Source organism: Panthera tigris, chromosome A2, assembly GCF_018350195.1.
Source record: "Panthera tigris isolate Pti1 chromosome A2, P.tigris_Pti1_mat1.1, whole genome shotgun sequence".
NCBI lineage: Eukaryota > Metazoa > Chordata > Mammalia > Carnivora > Felidae > Panthera > Panthera tigris.
This window is the reverse complement of record NC_056661.1, coordinates 151,676,068-151,693,117: the sequence shown is the minus strand read 5'-3', so window position 1 is coordinate 151,693,117 and position 17,050 is coordinate 151,676,068. Positions and strand designations below refer to the sequence as shown.

Here is a 17,050-nt window from a genome sequence, read left to right as displayed (position 1 = left end):
GTCGCTATCATAGTGTAAAGCTTTAACGGAACAGACTTAATTATTTATAGTGACCATTCCAGCAAATACAATTTTCTAGGACAACAATACAGTCTCAAGGTTCAGATTAGAGTCTCGATACGGAGCAGCGACGTGTTGCCGAAGCCTTTTCTCTGTAGCTATCGAGCATCTAAGAACATTTTCACAAGAGGTAGAGCATGCGTAAAATGAAATTTGAAGATGTATTTTGTCCTCTTGGCCGAGAGTTCCTTACACCACCCAGTGCAGGCCTACATCCGTCTTCACTGTCTCGTTGGCAAGAGTCCCGCACTGAAAATGTTTGTGTCACAAAGTCCTTCGCAAAGTTTCTTTTAACCCCTCTGGTAACTTTGGGCCTATGCTTTTCTTTCCTTTTTAAATTAAAATCAACCAAGCCTGAATTAAAATAGTTGTAGTATTTAATTATTATTTTCACTGTCTGGTTTGAGTTCTAGAAGGCACAAGGACCCGCTCGCTACCTATGAATTTGCAAAGATAAAACTGGGCCTCTTAGTGGTGGGTCTTATTCCCATTCCCATTTGATATACTTTTTTTTTTTTTTTCCCTGACATAATCTTGTTCCCTTACCCTAAGAAACACTTGTGGGTTTTCTCTCCTTTGGAACATTTCTTAAACAATTCTAAAAAGTAACACAGAAACTAAAATAAGGCAGGAATCGCACTCAGTGTTTCCTTCCAACATCACTCGCTGCTTTTTCATTTCCAGTTGCATCTGTTATTGGTAGGCCAGTCTCCCCAAAATATGTACTTCATCATGTCACTCACTGCTTAGAAACTAAGTATGAATTCCTTCATTTCATGCCTACCGGCTCACTCCAAACACAGCAGTTTGGTCTCCCCACAAGGACTCCTTTCTAATCAGATTGCAGTGCTGTGACCTGTCTCTGGCCTATTAATGTAGAAGCAGGTATGTGTATACCTGTATGTAAATATGTGTGTGTATGTTTATATATACATTGAATGGTTTTATAACCTACTCTTTGAAAAAGGATTTCATATGGTTTGTGGCAAAAGATATACATAATAAGGCAATTAGAGTTAGAAACAGAACAAATAGGTATGTGCATATTGAGTCTATGACTGAACTGAATCTGTGAACGGCAATTTGGGATGATACAGAGTTGCACTAAGTAACATCCGAGAAACATCTACTCAACAAAAACTTGAGAGTTAATATATACACTCAAATAACATAACATAACCTAATTTAATATAAATGTTTGCATAGACAGTTCTTCTTTTAAAAATTTTCAATGTTTATTTTTGAGAGAGAGAGACAGAGGGACAGAGACAGAGAGAGAGTGCAAGTGGGTGAGGGGCAGAGAGAGGGAATCCGAAGCAGGCTCCAGGCTCTAAGCTGTCAGCACAGAGCCCGACGTGGGGCTCGAACACACGAACCGTGAGATCATGACTTGAGCTGAAGTCGGATGCTTAACTGATTGAGCCACCCAAGCACCCCTGCATAGATAGTTCTTAGGTAAAAATCCTGGGGCATATCACTAACGGGACACCCAGTGAGGGAAATGTGGGGGTGGGAGTGGATAAGCTATTAAGATCCATGTGCATACGAACACAGAGAACCATATTCCTTTTTTTTTCAGAGCACTTATCTCAGTTTCTAACTATCAATAACTTTTGTGATTGTTTGATGTCTGTTCCACACTAGAGAGCTAGTGCCCCGAGAGGAAGGGCTGTATCTGTCTTTGGTCACTTATGCATGCCTGGAACCTAGCAAAGTGCGTGGCATAAGGCCAATGCTCGATGGCTGTTGAATGAATGGAAATGGTACCTATACAGACAGACAGGACCAAGCCAGAATCTTAGAATTACTGGTGCTGCAGACTTTACAGAAGGGCTCCATCAGCGCTGCAGCTTGGTGGGGTCATTTGAGGCCAGCAGATGATCCTTGTTGTGTCTGCTGGCACTGGAGGCCGAGTTTAAGGTGAAGGGCAGTGACGGTGTCTGATGTCACAGGGCCTTGATGCCAGCGTTGCCCTGGAACTTCGTCATTTCTAAGGAGAAGGATGACTAAGCACACTTGCTTCCTTCTTTGCCAGGGACTGGTTATGGCCCTTTGTGGATGGGCCACTGGAGATGTGGTCTTTACTTTTTCTTGTTGACTATGTAAAACTGATGTCACTTCTCAGTGTCTTGACATGTCTGGGACTTTTTTTTCAACACTATTTGGTAGTGTGGGACCTGAGATAGCAAAATCTCACAAGGTGAAGTTAAGCTGGACAGAAGCTGTGAAGGAAGATGTTAACCTCATCCTCTGTCTTTCTGTAAAAAAACTATGTTGAATTTTCCTTTCATTAATTAAGTCACTCAAAAAATATTTATTGCTTCCTAAGTCAGACGTCTGTGATTTAGGCATAGTGAGTAGGGTTAGGAAAAAAATGAAGAATTTGGAGATCTTTCCTTTCTCCCCCTCCCTCTCCTTCATTTGTTAGAATTGGGTGTATAAAAATTAAAAGACCTGAGCTAAGGTCTAATTCAAAGGTCTCCTTTGAATTAGGCTAGGAAAACACTGCATGACAAATTGCCCACCAGGAAGACTTTCAGAGAGACTAAGCCAGGGATGGAACCTGGGAGACACATGTCTTTGTGTCAACACAGACATCTTGGACAGTACTAGGGAAGTTTGGAATGCTCAGATTCTGAGAATTAGTAGAGAGCAAGGTCATATTCTACGTGACTTTGTTCATAAAGTCCACGGAAAAATAGACAAATCTGCAAATTATACTTTAAATTTCTTCTAATGGGAAAGTTAATTTTTAAATAGGTGAATTTTGACTTATGCAAGGTCTCCAGGTATGTGTCCCTCATAGATAAAATGTGTCCGCTCTGTATGAGGCCCACAGTATGCTCATCGTGATCTTGAACTGAAAGCTGCTCTTTTTTGTGTCTCTGGAGTAGAGGGGATCCTGCTCAATGCACAGGGTAATGGCTGGCCGGCCAGTAGACCTTCACTTTGATCTGTGCTATCTCTATAGGGTTGATATACTCTGCCTTCAGACACCATGAAACACATGAATAGGCTATGATCTTCCAACATGCTCTTTGTCATGAGGAGACACACTGTCAAATTCCTCATTTTTCATTCTGAGGTCAAAAACCGCCATCTTTCTTTATATATTTGTAAGAAGAAATGTGTGTGTCATTTCAGCCTTTTAGTTATCTAATTTTTTAAATAACAGAGGTTCCTACTGTTCCTAGTGCCTCTTTTCTTTTTCATTGTTTTTTAAATGTTTTATTTTTGAGACAGAATCCAAAGCTGCAAGCCCATGTGGGGCTCGAACTCACAAACGGTGAGATCACGACCTGAGCCGAAGTCAGACACTCAACCACCTGAGCCACCCAGGCTCCCCATTTCACGCTTTATAACAAAATACTGTTTTTGAGGGTGCAGGAAGATGTGCTGGTGAGGGGTAGGAATTAGGGATATGATTCCCCTTTTCTATTACATTTAAAAACGTAATTATCCATTTTTGTTTGCTCTTTTTTTCCTAATTTTAGAGTTTAACATTTTATACTGTTCAATGTGTCAGTTTCTTTTATAATTTTCTCATGGCTACATTTTCTATATATAGCTCCAGAAAACTAAAAATGTTTTGTAGTATTCACAAATGACTTCCTCTTTCTTCTTTAACAGCTGATCAAAGAGATACTAGGAGTATGACATGAGGCAAAGATCTAGATTTGTTTCTACAGAACTAGCCCTTCCCCCCACACTATTTATTGACAAATTCGTCCCTTAGCCATTAGTTTGCATTATGTTTTTTTTTTTTTACATTATGTTTTTATTACACTTGGGGCTTGTTTATTTCTTATTTTCTACTCATTTGTATGTTGGTTCTGTACAAATCTTACATTATTTTAAAATACTCTGTATATATTAATATCTGGCAGATCTAGCTCGCCCTCATTATTTTTCTTCAAAAAATCGTTTGGGTTACCTTTGCCTGGATTTGAACTTTAAAATCTTTTCGTAAGAGACACATAGTGAGAGAAGTCAAAAGATTTGCTCAGAGTCCTCTGATGAGATATATGTAGAGTGATCACAAGATTTCTGACTCCTAGATCAGGGTTCTTGCTGTTAAGTAAACATTGGAATCTCCCTCTACCCCTCACACACACCCCAATTCCTCACCTCCCACCGATCCTGTCAAACTATACCTGGTTGCTGACTGGCTTATGTTTGAGTCCTGGTTTGTTCAAGATGAGTTCCAGCTGCCTGCGGTTAAAATTGGATACTCCAAGGGATTTCACCAAGCCAGCATCTTTGCAAGCTTCCAAAGCCTGTTGAATAAAGGCCAATGGGTCAACAAAAAAGCCTCAAAACAAACGAGATGTCTATGAGGGTGACTATGAATTCTTTAAGAATGAAAGTCCCGGGGCACCTGGGTGGCTCAGTCGGTTAAGCGTACGACTTCGGCTCAGGTCATGATCTCGCGGTCCGTGAGTTTGAGCCCCACGTCGGGCTCTGTGCTGACAGCTCAGAGCCTGGAGCCTGTTTCAGATTCTGTGTCTCCCTCTCTCTCTGACCCTCCCCCGTTCATGCTCTGTCTCTCTCTGTCTCAAAAATAAATAAAAACGTTAAAAAAAAAAAATTTAAGAATGAAAGTCCCTGGGTATGGTAAAAGGCGTGTGTGAAGAAAAAAAAAAAAAGTGGGACAGACAGACAGGAATTGTTTGGGAAATATTGTACACCATATCTTCCCCCTTGCATTTTCACAATGTATACCAGTGCATTAAGAATGATCTTATTTCTTGAAAGCTGTTGAGGTTTGCTTTGTGGCTTGGGACCTGATCCATTTTTATAAATGTCTGGTGTGTGTGAAAATGTATATTCTCCTATTATTATATATATATCTTTTTCTCCTCTTGCTCTGTGTGTGTCTCTGTCTCATACGTATATGTATATATAGACACACACACAGACACATACACATATCTTATATAAAATTAGGTCTAGTTTTTCCTGGCTTCTCAATAACTTAAAGGAATATGTTAGAAATCTCCCACCATATTAGAAGAGTTTATCAATGTCTTCTTATAGTTTATCAACCTTTGCTTTATATATTTTGAAGATATTTTAAATGGTACATATGTGTTTAAAACTGGTATATCTTCTTGGTAAATGAATCTTTTATCATTATGCTATTTGCCATTTCCTATAAATTTTGGAATCAGCTTTTCCATTTCTTTTGGGATTTTGACTGGGATTGCATTGAATCTATCGACCAGTTTGGGGAAAATTAACATCTTAATATAGTCAATCTTTTTTTTATCTTTTTAAAAAATGTTTATTTTTCAGAGAGAGCATGAGTCGGGGAGGGCCACAGAGAAAAGGGGAATAGAAGATCCAAAGCTGGCTCTGTGCTGACAGCAGAGAGAGCAGAGAGCCTGATGCAGGGCTTGAACTCACTAACTGTGAGATCATGACCTGAGCCGAAGTCAGATGCTCAGCCAACTGTGCCACCCAGACATCCTTATGGTCAGTCCTTCTATCAAAGAACATGATATATCTCTCAACTTATTTAAAATATTAAACATTTCTCTCAGTAGTGGGCCTGGCTGTCTCAGTTGGTAGAGCATGTGACTCATGATCTTGAGGTTGTAAGTTCAAGCCCCACTTTGGGTATAGAGATGATTTATAAAAAAGCTGCTCAGTAATGCATTGTAGTTTTTACTGTGTAAGTCTTGCACTGATTTTGTTAAATTTATCTCTAAATACTTAATATTTTTATATTCACTTAATTATTAAATACTTCATAATTAAATTTTTAAAAACTTAATTTCCACTTGAACATTGCTAACATACATATATTGATACAGATTTTATTTTTTGTCCTACAGATTATTTACATGTATGCTTCTTAGTTTCAAAATATTTGATGAGTTTTCAGATATATTTTTGTTATTGACTTCAAATTTAATTCCGATTTTATCAGACAGCCTACTTTGCATAAAGAATATTATTAAGTGTATTGAGATTTGTTTTATGTCTCAGACAATGGACTATTTTGCTAAATGTTCCATGTGCACTTGAAAAATAGCATTTTGTTATATTTTGGTGAAGTACTTTATAATTGTCAATTAGGTTAAGCTGGTTGATAATATTTAAATCTCCTCTAATCTATAGATTTTCTGTGTACTTACTATCTCAATTATTGAGAGAGAGGTTTTGAAATCTTTGACTATAATTGTAGATTATTCTCTTTCTCTTTTCAGTTCTCTTAGTTTATGCGTCATGTATTTTGGAGTTCTGTTATTAGGTGCATAGATGTTTAGGATTGATCCTTTCATTATTATAAAACAAAATTTTTTAAATGTTTATTTATTTTTGACAGAGAGACAGAGAGAGACACAGAGGGAGTGGGGGAGGGGCAGAGAGAGATGGAGACACAGAATCTGAAGCAAGTTTCAGGTTCTGAGCTGTTAGCACAGAGCCCAACGCAGGGTTCAAACCCACGAACCGTGAGATCATGACCTTCTTTGTGAGCTGAAGTCAGGCGCTTAACCAACTGAGCCACCCAGGCACCCTATTAAACTAACTTCTTTATCCCTGGTAATAATTTTTGCTCTGTAATCTTTGTTGATATTAAAATAACTACTCTAGCTTTCTTTTGATTACCATCAGCTGAGTATGTCTTTTTCTACCCTTTTCATTTTTTTTCTTAACCTTTTATTTCCAACCTATTTGTGTCTTTTCATTTAAAATGGGTTTCTTAGGGGTGCCTGGGTGGCTCAGTCAGTTAGGTATCTGACTCTTGATTTCAACTCAGGTCATGATCTCACAATCATGGGATCCAGCACCCCTTTGGATTCTGTGCTCAGCCTGGTGCCTGCTTAGGATCATCTCTCTCTTCCTCTGCCTCTCTCCCTCACTGCCCCCCCTTTCTGTCTCAAAAGATAAATAAAATGGGTTTCTTATATATAATATGTACTGGAGTTTTGCTTTTTATCCATTCTGACAACCTCTACCTTGTAACTGAGTTGTTTGGACTATTTACATAGATTGTGATTATTAATACAACTGAGTTTAAATCTCCCATCTTGCTCTTTGCTTTCTACTTTTTCCCATCCATTCATTTTCCCTCTTCTTTCCCTGTCTTCGCCTCAGTTTATTTTTTTTGTTCCAATTTTTTTTTTCTTTATTGGCTTGTTTGCGATAGTCTGGAGATTTGAACATTTTCTCTTAATATTTGATATTCTGAAATTTCACTGTAATGTATCTTCTCTTTTTCTCTTCGGTAATCCATGCTCTTTATCTCTTTTTATTTCTTCAAATATTACCTCTTTTTTTTTTTCTTCTTTCTTTATTTTTCTGAGACTCTTATTGTGTGGAAATTCAAATTGTATCCTTTATACCTCTTATCTTTTCTTTCATATTTAAAAATTTTTCTTGTCCTTTTCTTCTTCATGTTGGGGATTTCCTTATTCTGATATTTCAATCTGATCATGGTTTTTTTTGCTTGTTTTTTTAAAAAATGTATTCTTGTTCTTGTTTCATATTGCTAACATCTTTTCCTATCCCCTTGAATGAATATATACATATACATATACATATACATATACATATACATATACATATACATATACATATATATATACATATATATATACATATACATATATATATGTGTATATATATATATATATATATGTATATATATATATAATTTGGCTAATTTAAAGTTCTTGGTCCTTTTCTCTGTGTATGTTGGGATTTCTAATTGAGATCTGTTGCTTTTTTGTGAAATAAATGCCTTGTAATTTGGGGCTATGAACACATTTTTTCCTGGGAATACTGGCTACGCTATTAGGCAGTCCCTTGGAGGGGAATACCAGGCTCTAAAACTAGTCATCTACAGTAAGGTCAGGAAAGAGTATATGGTCTCCTAGGTGGAGAGCCCCAGACACCAGAAAACCCAATCAATGCTTCCTCACTCCTCAGAACAACTCTACAATTCAGATCTTCAGCTCTTACCTATGGGGGGAAATCTATTGGAAAGAGATACTGGTTAGAGTATAATTTCTCAGCCTTTGGGGTTTGGAATGGGAGAGCCAGGGAGACAACTACCAGGGGTCAGATAGTAACTTATGTTTTTCTCAGCTTCTCACAAGTGCAGGATTTCAGTACTACTCTGATTTGATTCCTGAAGACACCTGAACATGAATCTTAAGTTTCTGCACATATGGAGCAGACAATATTTGTCCCAAGGCTATAGCAGGAGAGAAGAGAGAACAAAAAGAACTTGAAGGTCCTCTGCTATGTAATCCTACTAGTGTTTGTTGGGCTGCCTTCTACTCTAGGTAAAAGCTGCCATATTACCTCATAAACAAACCAGTTCAAAATATCGGCATTCCTCCCCCCCCTCCCGGCCAAGAATCCATACCGATTTTCTAATTACTTTCCCCTAGTTTTCCTACTCTCATGATCTTGCGGAAGGAGCCAACAGCTTGCTGAGAAATGGAACCAGAATTATTTTTCAGTTTTTCATGTATCATTTTAACTTTGTTTCTTTTAAACATCATATTACTGATTTTTATAAATTCAATTTGAGAAACTTAAAAAACTTGTGAATTTATCTCATGTGTACATTTTCATTTACAGTCACATTAGAACTTATTTCCTTTACTTTCTTTTTCCTTCTACACTTCTCTCTTCCTTCTATGGCATTCTTCTTTTCCATCAAAACAAAATCAAGAATTTTTCAGTGCACATATCTTTGCTTATGGTTAAAATGCCTGGTTTTTAATTTTTTTTCAATGTTTTTATGTTTGAGAGACAGAGAATGAGTGGGGGAGGGGCAGAGACAGAGAGAGAGACACACACAGAATCTGAAGCAGGCTCCAGGCACCATGCCCGATGTTGGGCTCAAACTCACAAACTGTGAGATCATGACCTGAGCTAAAGTCAGACACTTAACCAACTGAGCCACCCAGGGGCCCCCAAAATCCCTGTTCTTTTACTTTCCATTGGAAGCAAAGGCGGTATCTCTCCATAAACTGAATAGAAATAGTCAGATCACAGTTTAAAAATGTATTTTGAGATAAGAGGCCCATTTGAACTTACCTCCCAAGTGGCACACAGATTTGACTTGTGATATAACCATTTGCCATTCTCATCTTTAGGATAGAAATCATCTCCAGGCTACAGAAAAATAACAAGCATAACTTATTTTACTTATATCTGGGAATTAAAATTATGGAATTTGAGGAATTCCAGGAATACCCTGGCCCTGGGAAAGAAATTCAATTCTAATTCTTTTTATACTTATATATTATAAATATGACCCATTAGTCTCATTATCTCACCCTGGTATTCATTTTCCTTTATTTATTGACAGATTATTATTGTTCTTAAACCATGGATTTTTGCCTGTCTCTTTTTTTAGATGTTTTTATTTTTGAGAGAAAGAGAGAGCAGGTGCATGTGCATGAATGGGGGAGGGGCAGAGAGAGAAGGGGACAGAGGATCTGAAACAGGCTCTATGCTGATAGCAGAGAGCCAGATACAGGGCTCAAACCCATGAACTGTGAGATCATGACCTGAGCTGAAGTTGGACACTTAACCAACTGAGCCACCCAGGTGCCCCATGAAAATCTCTCTTAATAACAAAATTACTCATAAATAAGGAGAAGAAGCTGAGAATTAGGACTTTCAGGCTTACTGTTTTGACCTAACCCTAACCCTTGCCAAAGTTGAGAACACCAAATTTCTTACTCCGATAAGAAGCCAAAGGTCATCATTAAGGGTGAGAGGAAATTCTTTATCTAAGAAAAGTGTAGCTAATGGATGGAATGCCTCCTAAGAGTAAGGGAAAATTCAGCATGTTACTTCTCAGTTCTGAATAACCTGCCCAGTGGTTCTCTTCTTTCCCTTTCTGGGACCTCCAGGAGTTTAGCATCTGTTTTCTACCTCACAAATTATCTCAGTATCAAACCCAGTTTTGGGGTGATCCCTTCCCAACAAAGGCCATTGTTTTTCAGATTTCTTCTTTTTCACGACATCTAAAAATGGGACACATCTGTTGTGGGCTTGGAAGTGGGATTGAGAGAAATAAAAGATGATTTCTAGGCTCCTTGGCTGGCTGGTGGTGATCATATCCTGAGGTTAGGCTAGCAATCAAGGGTTTTGTTGTGGATATTTTGTGTTTGACATGTCAATTAGATTTGAGTGGATATTTGAGGAGGCAATTAAACAGAGAGAAGTTGGCTGCAGACTAATTTGGGAGTCCTCAGCATATAAAGTGTTATTTAATCCATGAGACTGATCACCTTTAAAGAAAATGTGGCTCAGTAAGACAATATTAAGGATAGAGTACTGGGCATAATGACATTTGGAGGTTGGCAGAGAAGAAGCTATCAAAGCATCTTAAGAGGGTAATATAGAGCCATGAGCTGAAAATGTTTAAAGAAAAAGGTAGTAGTCACCTGTGTTGAAAGTGATCAAATAATATGGGGACAAAGTGTCTTTTGGATTTGGATGACAGCATGGAAGTCTATAGACCTTGCTAATAGGAATTCTTTTGTTGAAAACCAAGCAATTGGACAAAATCCATTATATTCTTAAATATTTAAAATATTTTTCCTTCTGTTAGCTCACCTGAATGAAACCTCCCCCTGGCAATAACATTTTCTCCGTTTGTGTTTTGTAGTGAAGACCATGTCTTCTCAGTTCCTCCTGTCTCACTGAGAATAGGAAAAGGGCTCCTTTCTCCTTGATGCCCCATAATCACTCATGTTAATGACCCTTTCTATCTCTGATTTCTAAGCTCTTTGACCTTTTCAACACTGATGACCCACATTTTCATTTCAGTCTCTCTATTTCTTTTTTTCTCTCTCTCTCTCTCTCTCTATTTCTTAGAGCCTTTTGCATTTCCTAATTTTACTTCTGTTCTGAAATGGCTTTATGCCTCCATTGCGAACTCTGTCAAATAATATTTACTTCCCCAGGTTTTAATTAAGCCCTTATCAAGCCTGCACCCATGTTAAATATTTCTATGATGCCTCCCTGAAGCTTCTACTGTGTCTACCTTACTAATCCATTAATCCAGATAAACCCTTTGTCTTTGTCGTCTACTCCTCCTTACTGTAAGGCATTACTGGAAAAATAATTCAACCCTCTAAAAACCTGTGCTCTTGACTTTCATTCCAATTCAGCAGTAACTTCATTCATCTTTTTAAAACATCTTATCATGAGTTTTTGTATTGTGCTGTTGTTAATTTGACATTTAAAAAAATAACATCGTGCTAAAATATTTTAGCAAGAAAGATTTCTTGTTAAAAAATGATGAGATTGAAAAATCATGTGATATTTTGGTTTCAAAGATTGATTCCCCCCCAAAAAAAGATTGGTTTCTCAATTATAGTTTGATTTAGGAGGTAATGTCATTATACTGTGTCATTTCTAACTGTTAAAAAGTTTTACCTTCTCTCTGTATCTTTGAGCCTTGATCCCATCTAAGAATAGGAATACAAATTCTCTATTTACTTTGCCAAAAAGATTTTATAAATCATTGGTCAGCCAGAGAGAAGTAAATTTCATTTTCTCACTTTTAGATACAGGCTCTTTCCAAATATTTAAGACTTAGCTTAGAAGTCTGCCATTTGAACAAGAGTAAAGTTAGTTGTGTGAGGATGAGGGCTGAGGTTATAACTTCCAGGAGCCTGAAATTTAAAAAAATCACTGTAGTCCACAGGGTGTTGGGATTGTTAGGTTTGCGAGGACAAGGCAGGGGCAGTGTCACGTAGGGGAACAAGTATGAAGTTGGCATCAGGGGACTGACCATCTAATCCCTGTTCTAATGGCCTTTATTTTCTTTATCATTATCTTTTTTTTCTCTCTAATGGGCTTTAAACCTGAGTTAGTTAGTTCCTTGTTTGGGGCCTCGACTTTCTTTTCTGTGAAATGAGGTTATTGGGATATCTTATAACTAAGTTTCTTTTCCACACGAACATTTCAGAATATTATCTTTCATTTATTATCAAGAAAATGTCAGACATTGTGCCAGTAATTTCACACATATAATTTTAATGACTCCTCACAACACTTGTGGAGTTACTATTGTCACCATTTTACTGATAATGAAATTGAAGTTTAGAAAGAAATAAAGAAAAAGAAAGAAAGAAAGAAAGAAAGAAAGAAAGAAAGAAAGAAAGAAAAAGATAAAGATCAAAGTGACTACTACTAGTAAGTAATAAAGCTGACAGTCAATCCCTCTTCTGTGTGACTCCAAAGTCCATACAGACATTTCCACTATACCATGAACAGGTGATATGGAAAGAGATCAGGTAATAACTTGACCAAGTCATCTGCCTTGTCTGTCACACAGCTGAGATTCAAACTCGGCAGCCCATGCTCCTTACCACTATGCTAAGTGACCTCTAATTAATGAGTTCAGTAGAAATCTATTATTTCCCCATACCTATGCTATCTTCTCTGGAGGAGTTCATTCCATATTGTTTGGGTGGGCTGACTCAGCTCTCATTCTTAACCATAGATGTCAATCAGTCACTCATTTGGCCCTTAGATCAAAGATTAGTCAGTAATGGGTAAATGGCCCAAGCAAGGCCACTCAGTATTTCTCCATGAGGTTTAATGTGTGGTTTCTCTTTCTCTGAATTCTCCAGTTGTGTTGGCGATGTAGGCTTGGTATGTCAATGGTCATTCTTTCATCACATAGAGAGGGATTTTTGAGAGTGAAGCCAACTAAAACATAGAGATAGAGCCATATACATAGTTTGAACTTCTGGAACCAGCTGTGCCTGAACTAGGTATCCCTTGGAATTTTTAGCTCCCTTTTTAGCTAACACAAATTTGAGTTGGATTTCTGCCATTTGTAACAGGAGCTCTGACTAATACAAAGATGTTGCGGTATGGCAAGTAATGGGCCATAAATGTGAAATTGGCTAGGTCAATATGGAAGTCTCCCACCTTCAGCCAAGAATTGGCAATCCTTGCTCTGCAATAGCATGGAATCTGTTAAATTGTTGCCTTGTTGTGCTTGAGTTTCAGACAAATGCACCTACTAAGGCTGGAGCTTTAGGGGACTTAGTAGAAAAACACTGGGTATTAGAATTTACTGGCCATTTTTGCAAGCTTCAGGTAGTTCTTGAAGAAAGATGTGTTTGTTGCTACTGGGCTTGTAAGATGAGGGGTAAGATGATATTTTGCTAAAATTAGTACTTTCTGCTTCTGGATGTCACCTGAGATGACAGAAGTTGAGATCTGAGCCTTCTGGAGATAGAAAAGTTAGTGCCAACCAAGGCAAGAAGGTAAGAATCCTAGAGGTAAGTAATATTGGACTCTGGGAGAATTCTGGTTCTCAGTGTCCCTCTGAAGGCAAGATCACAGATGCCCTACTGGACAAAGGTGTACCATCCAATGAGATGCAGATTGGGTGAAAGGAACACATTAGCTGTGCCTGCCTATTTTAATATTTATTTATTTTCGAGAGACAGAGAGAGACAGAGCACAAGCAAAGGAGGGGCAGAGAGAGAATGAGACATAGAATCTGAAGCAGGTTCCAGGCTCTGAGCTGTCAGCACAGAGCCCAACGCGGGGCTCGAACCCACAAACGGTGAGATCATGACCTGAGCCAAAGACGGACACTTAACTGACTGAGCCACCCAGGCGCCCCTGTGCCTGCCTATTTTATATTTTTCCAAACCAGATGGAGGTCAGTAAGCTGAAGATGGGGCTGATGAATAAAATCAGGAAGTTCTTTACTAAGAGACAGAAACCATAGACCACAAATTAGATAATAAGAAATGTGATCCTAAAAGATCTCTAGTTTTAATTGTTCATTCATACTGGACTGAATGTGAATTTACTGAAAGCCTATCAACATTTTAAGGGATATTGTCTCATCTGTGAACTCTCAACCTGACCAATAAAAGCCTGTGATTACCAAGGCCATTGTGAAGCCTCCAAACCTGCATCAATATGAAGCATGATGCAAAACGGTAATCCTCTCCAAAGTCCATCTTGGATGTGACCACAGAGGAGAACCAACAAGCAAAGTGTTTCCCGAGAACAGAATAGGAAACAGAACAAAGTGTTTCCAGGTTGGCTGCATAAAGGAATTCTGGCCACTGTAATAGCAGAGTCTTTGTTCTTCCTGATGAACAACAGGATCTGATTTACCTTCGGGACAAATGGCCAATTTTGTTTTTCAGGCTCCCCTGCCCTCAATGAAATTTTAAAGCAGTGACTGCTCTTTAGCAGTGCGTATACAGTGTGTTGTTGTTGGTTACATGAACAAGTCCATAGGTGGAGAAAGTTCAAAGAAGGAGTGAATTTGAAATAAAGGAATAGATACCACATAGGTACCCTGACCTTGGCTCTGGCTCCAAAAACCTGACTATTCTTTATTTTTTTGTGGAGGGGGTGGAGGGTAAGTTTTCAGCTACAGATATTATTTTGCATTATGTTATTCAGGGCCATTTTCATGACTGTGTGAACAGTAAGAAGGGTGTGTCTGAATGCCAGGTGACTACAGGTGGAGTACAGTGAGGGGACCACATGTCGGTTTGATGGAGAGAGTTTTAACTACAGCTGTGAAGACAAGATATAATAGCAAGTGCATTAGACTATGAATCAAGAGACTTGGGATCCAGGCCTGAGTCTGTTACATAAAATCTTTGTGAGCATTTGTTTGGGTTGGTCAGTCCTGTCTGACGTACAGTAACAAAACACCTTGACACTCTGTGGTGCTGAGTAAAGAAGAGGCTTCGTGTGAACAGCTGCTGGCTCATCGCTGCCAAAGGGCAGAGAACTAATCTTTAGGCATCTGAACTCACCTTTAAAGCCATGGGTATTTCAATGATGTAAAGATCCACATAATCTAGCTGGAGGATGTTAAGCGTCCTCTCCAGGGTTGGACGGACCATCTCGGGGTCATGCCTTGTAGCCCACAGCTGAAAGAATAAAAAGGTGATAGTTAGCTAACATCCACACTTTTTTTTTTTTTTACAGTAACGCAGCCCTTTATCCAAAGCACTCCTATCCGTTATTTACTTATTTCATTTTATAAAAATACGTTTATGCTGAGGTGTCATCTGGGTAGAGGAGGAGTTCATATAACTCTTGACGCCTGGAGTATACTCTATCCAGATAGAGTACCAGAGACTTGAAGATCCATCTGAACCACAGAGGACATAGTTTGGTGACAAAGTCTTGCCCTGCTCCCTGCTAACTTCTGAATTGACCCTCAGCAATGTCACTTTTCCTCAGTGTGTAGAAACGGAACATGTATCTGACTAGCTGTTTGGGCTAAGTGCTTTATTTTCATGACACTCTGATAAAAGGTGTGCTTTAGCTGAGCAAGAGATACGATTGCGAGAGTGACTTCACTGGATCTTTCACATTGTGACAGACGGTGTGGATGCTGGTGAAACTTTTATTAATAATTAATTAATTTAGAGAGATAGCATGCATGGGAGGGGGGGAGGAGCAGAGAGAGAGGAGGGAGAGAGAATCCCAAGCAGGTTCCACACTGTCAGTGCAGCCTGGTCCAACTTGGGGCTGGATCTCATGAACAGTGAGATCAGGATCTGAGCCAAAATCAAGAGTCACATGCTTACCAGACTGAGCCACCCAGGTACCCCAAAACTTTATTGCAACTATTTAGATTTCCTTTTTCTGCTCCTTTGTTCTCATTTGGTTGTACTTAGACCCCAGGGAAATTCTGGCAATTCCTACTAAGAAATTACTGACTATCTGGCTACACTGATAAGATCACCAAAATGGTAGTATTGGAGACCCTGCCTCGTCCCCTAATAAAAGTCAATAATTAGACAGCCAGCTGCAGATGAAAAGGGAGAGAACTTGATCAAACAGTACCAACTTCCAGATAAAAGATGAATAAAATCTGGGGATCTAATGTAAAGCATAGTGATTGTAGTTCATACTACTATATTATATACTTGAAAGTTGCTAAGAGTATAGATCTTAAATGTTCTCACCACAGAAAGGACATGGCAATTAAGTGATATGACGGAGGTATTAGCTAATACTACAGTGATAATGACTTTGCAATACATAAGTGTATCAAATCAATATACACCTTAAGTTTACAAAATGTTATATGTCAATTATATCTCAATAAAGCTGGGGAAAAATGAAATAAACTTAACAAAAGAAATTAAAAAAGAAAATGAAATTACTCAATCTCTAAACTATTAGGTAATGAAAGATTAAGACTTAGGTTATCAAACTGGAGCATGTGTACCCTTGAGGTCTATAAAACATAGGGTGCTGAGGGGTCCTCAGAGCCTTGGGATAAATCAATACTTCTTGGAGCATCAAATTTGTTCAAAGTGTTTTGGGGAATTTTTTTTTTAATTTCTATACCCTTATTGTCACAAGTAAGGGCAAGCAAAATTGGTAACATTTGATTTTTCTCTACTTTGGACAATAATTTTTTTCTTGCCTTAAGTGCATAAAGAAGAGAAAACAATGTGGAAAGAATAGTGGGAAAATGTGTTTTTGTCATTACTCTGTTATTGCTTCCATCCCATCTAACTGAATATTCTGTTTTATACATTTTAATTTATTTTTATTCAATAAACACACATAGTCCTAGCTCTGTGCCAGGTACTGTTTAAGCGCTTTGTAAATGTTAACTCACAGCAACTTTATGAAATAGACGGCTAAGAAGAAAAGTTTTTTGGTTTATTTTTCTTGGTGGTAACTTGTAACCTCATTTTTACACTGAAACAAAAAGAAACAAATAAGAAAATATTATGGGGGGAAATGCAAAAGTCTAAAAACAAATTTAGGATAAGACACAAATCTTCAAAAATATTTCTGCCTTTGGGCAGGTTGCTTTGGCCCAAGTTCTCAGGATATGAGTTCAAGATTATCCTTCCCCCAAAATATTTTGTGAGCACCAGGTTAAGGTTTGATGTTTACTCCAATGAGATACTGTGTAATAGTAAAATCTTAAGGATTCAAAATTGTAAAGCTATAATAAAGTGAAAAGCTTCAGGCTGATATT

General features: G+C 38.1%; 2 protein-coding genes across 3 annotated transcripts in view; one reads left to right on the top strand and one right to left on the bottom strand.

Annotated features, from left to right (window-relative positions):
• CREB3L2 (cAMP responsive element binding protein 3 like 2) overlaps window positions 1-17,050 on the top strand; it is a 425,600-nt gene that overhangs the window by 228,098 nt on the left and 180,452 nt on the right. The gene's annotated exons all lie outside the window — the stretch shown is intronic.
• AKR1D1 (aldo-keto reductase family 1 member D1) overlaps window positions 1-17,050 on the bottom strand; it is a 91,080-nt gene that overhangs the window by 12,691 nt on the left and 61,339 nt on the right. Inside the window, exons 4-6 of the mRNA XM_015537712.2 lie at window positions 14,853-14,969; window positions 9,121-9,198; window positions 4,215-4,337 (exon numbers count right to left, since the gene is read on the bottom strand). Of these exons, the coding sequence (XP_015393198.1) occupies window positions 4,215-4,337; window positions 9,121-9,198; window positions 14,853-14,969 (318 nt within the window). The remainder of the gene's footprint in view (window positions 1-4,214; window positions 4,338-9,120; window positions 9,199-14,852; window positions 14,970-17,050) is intronic.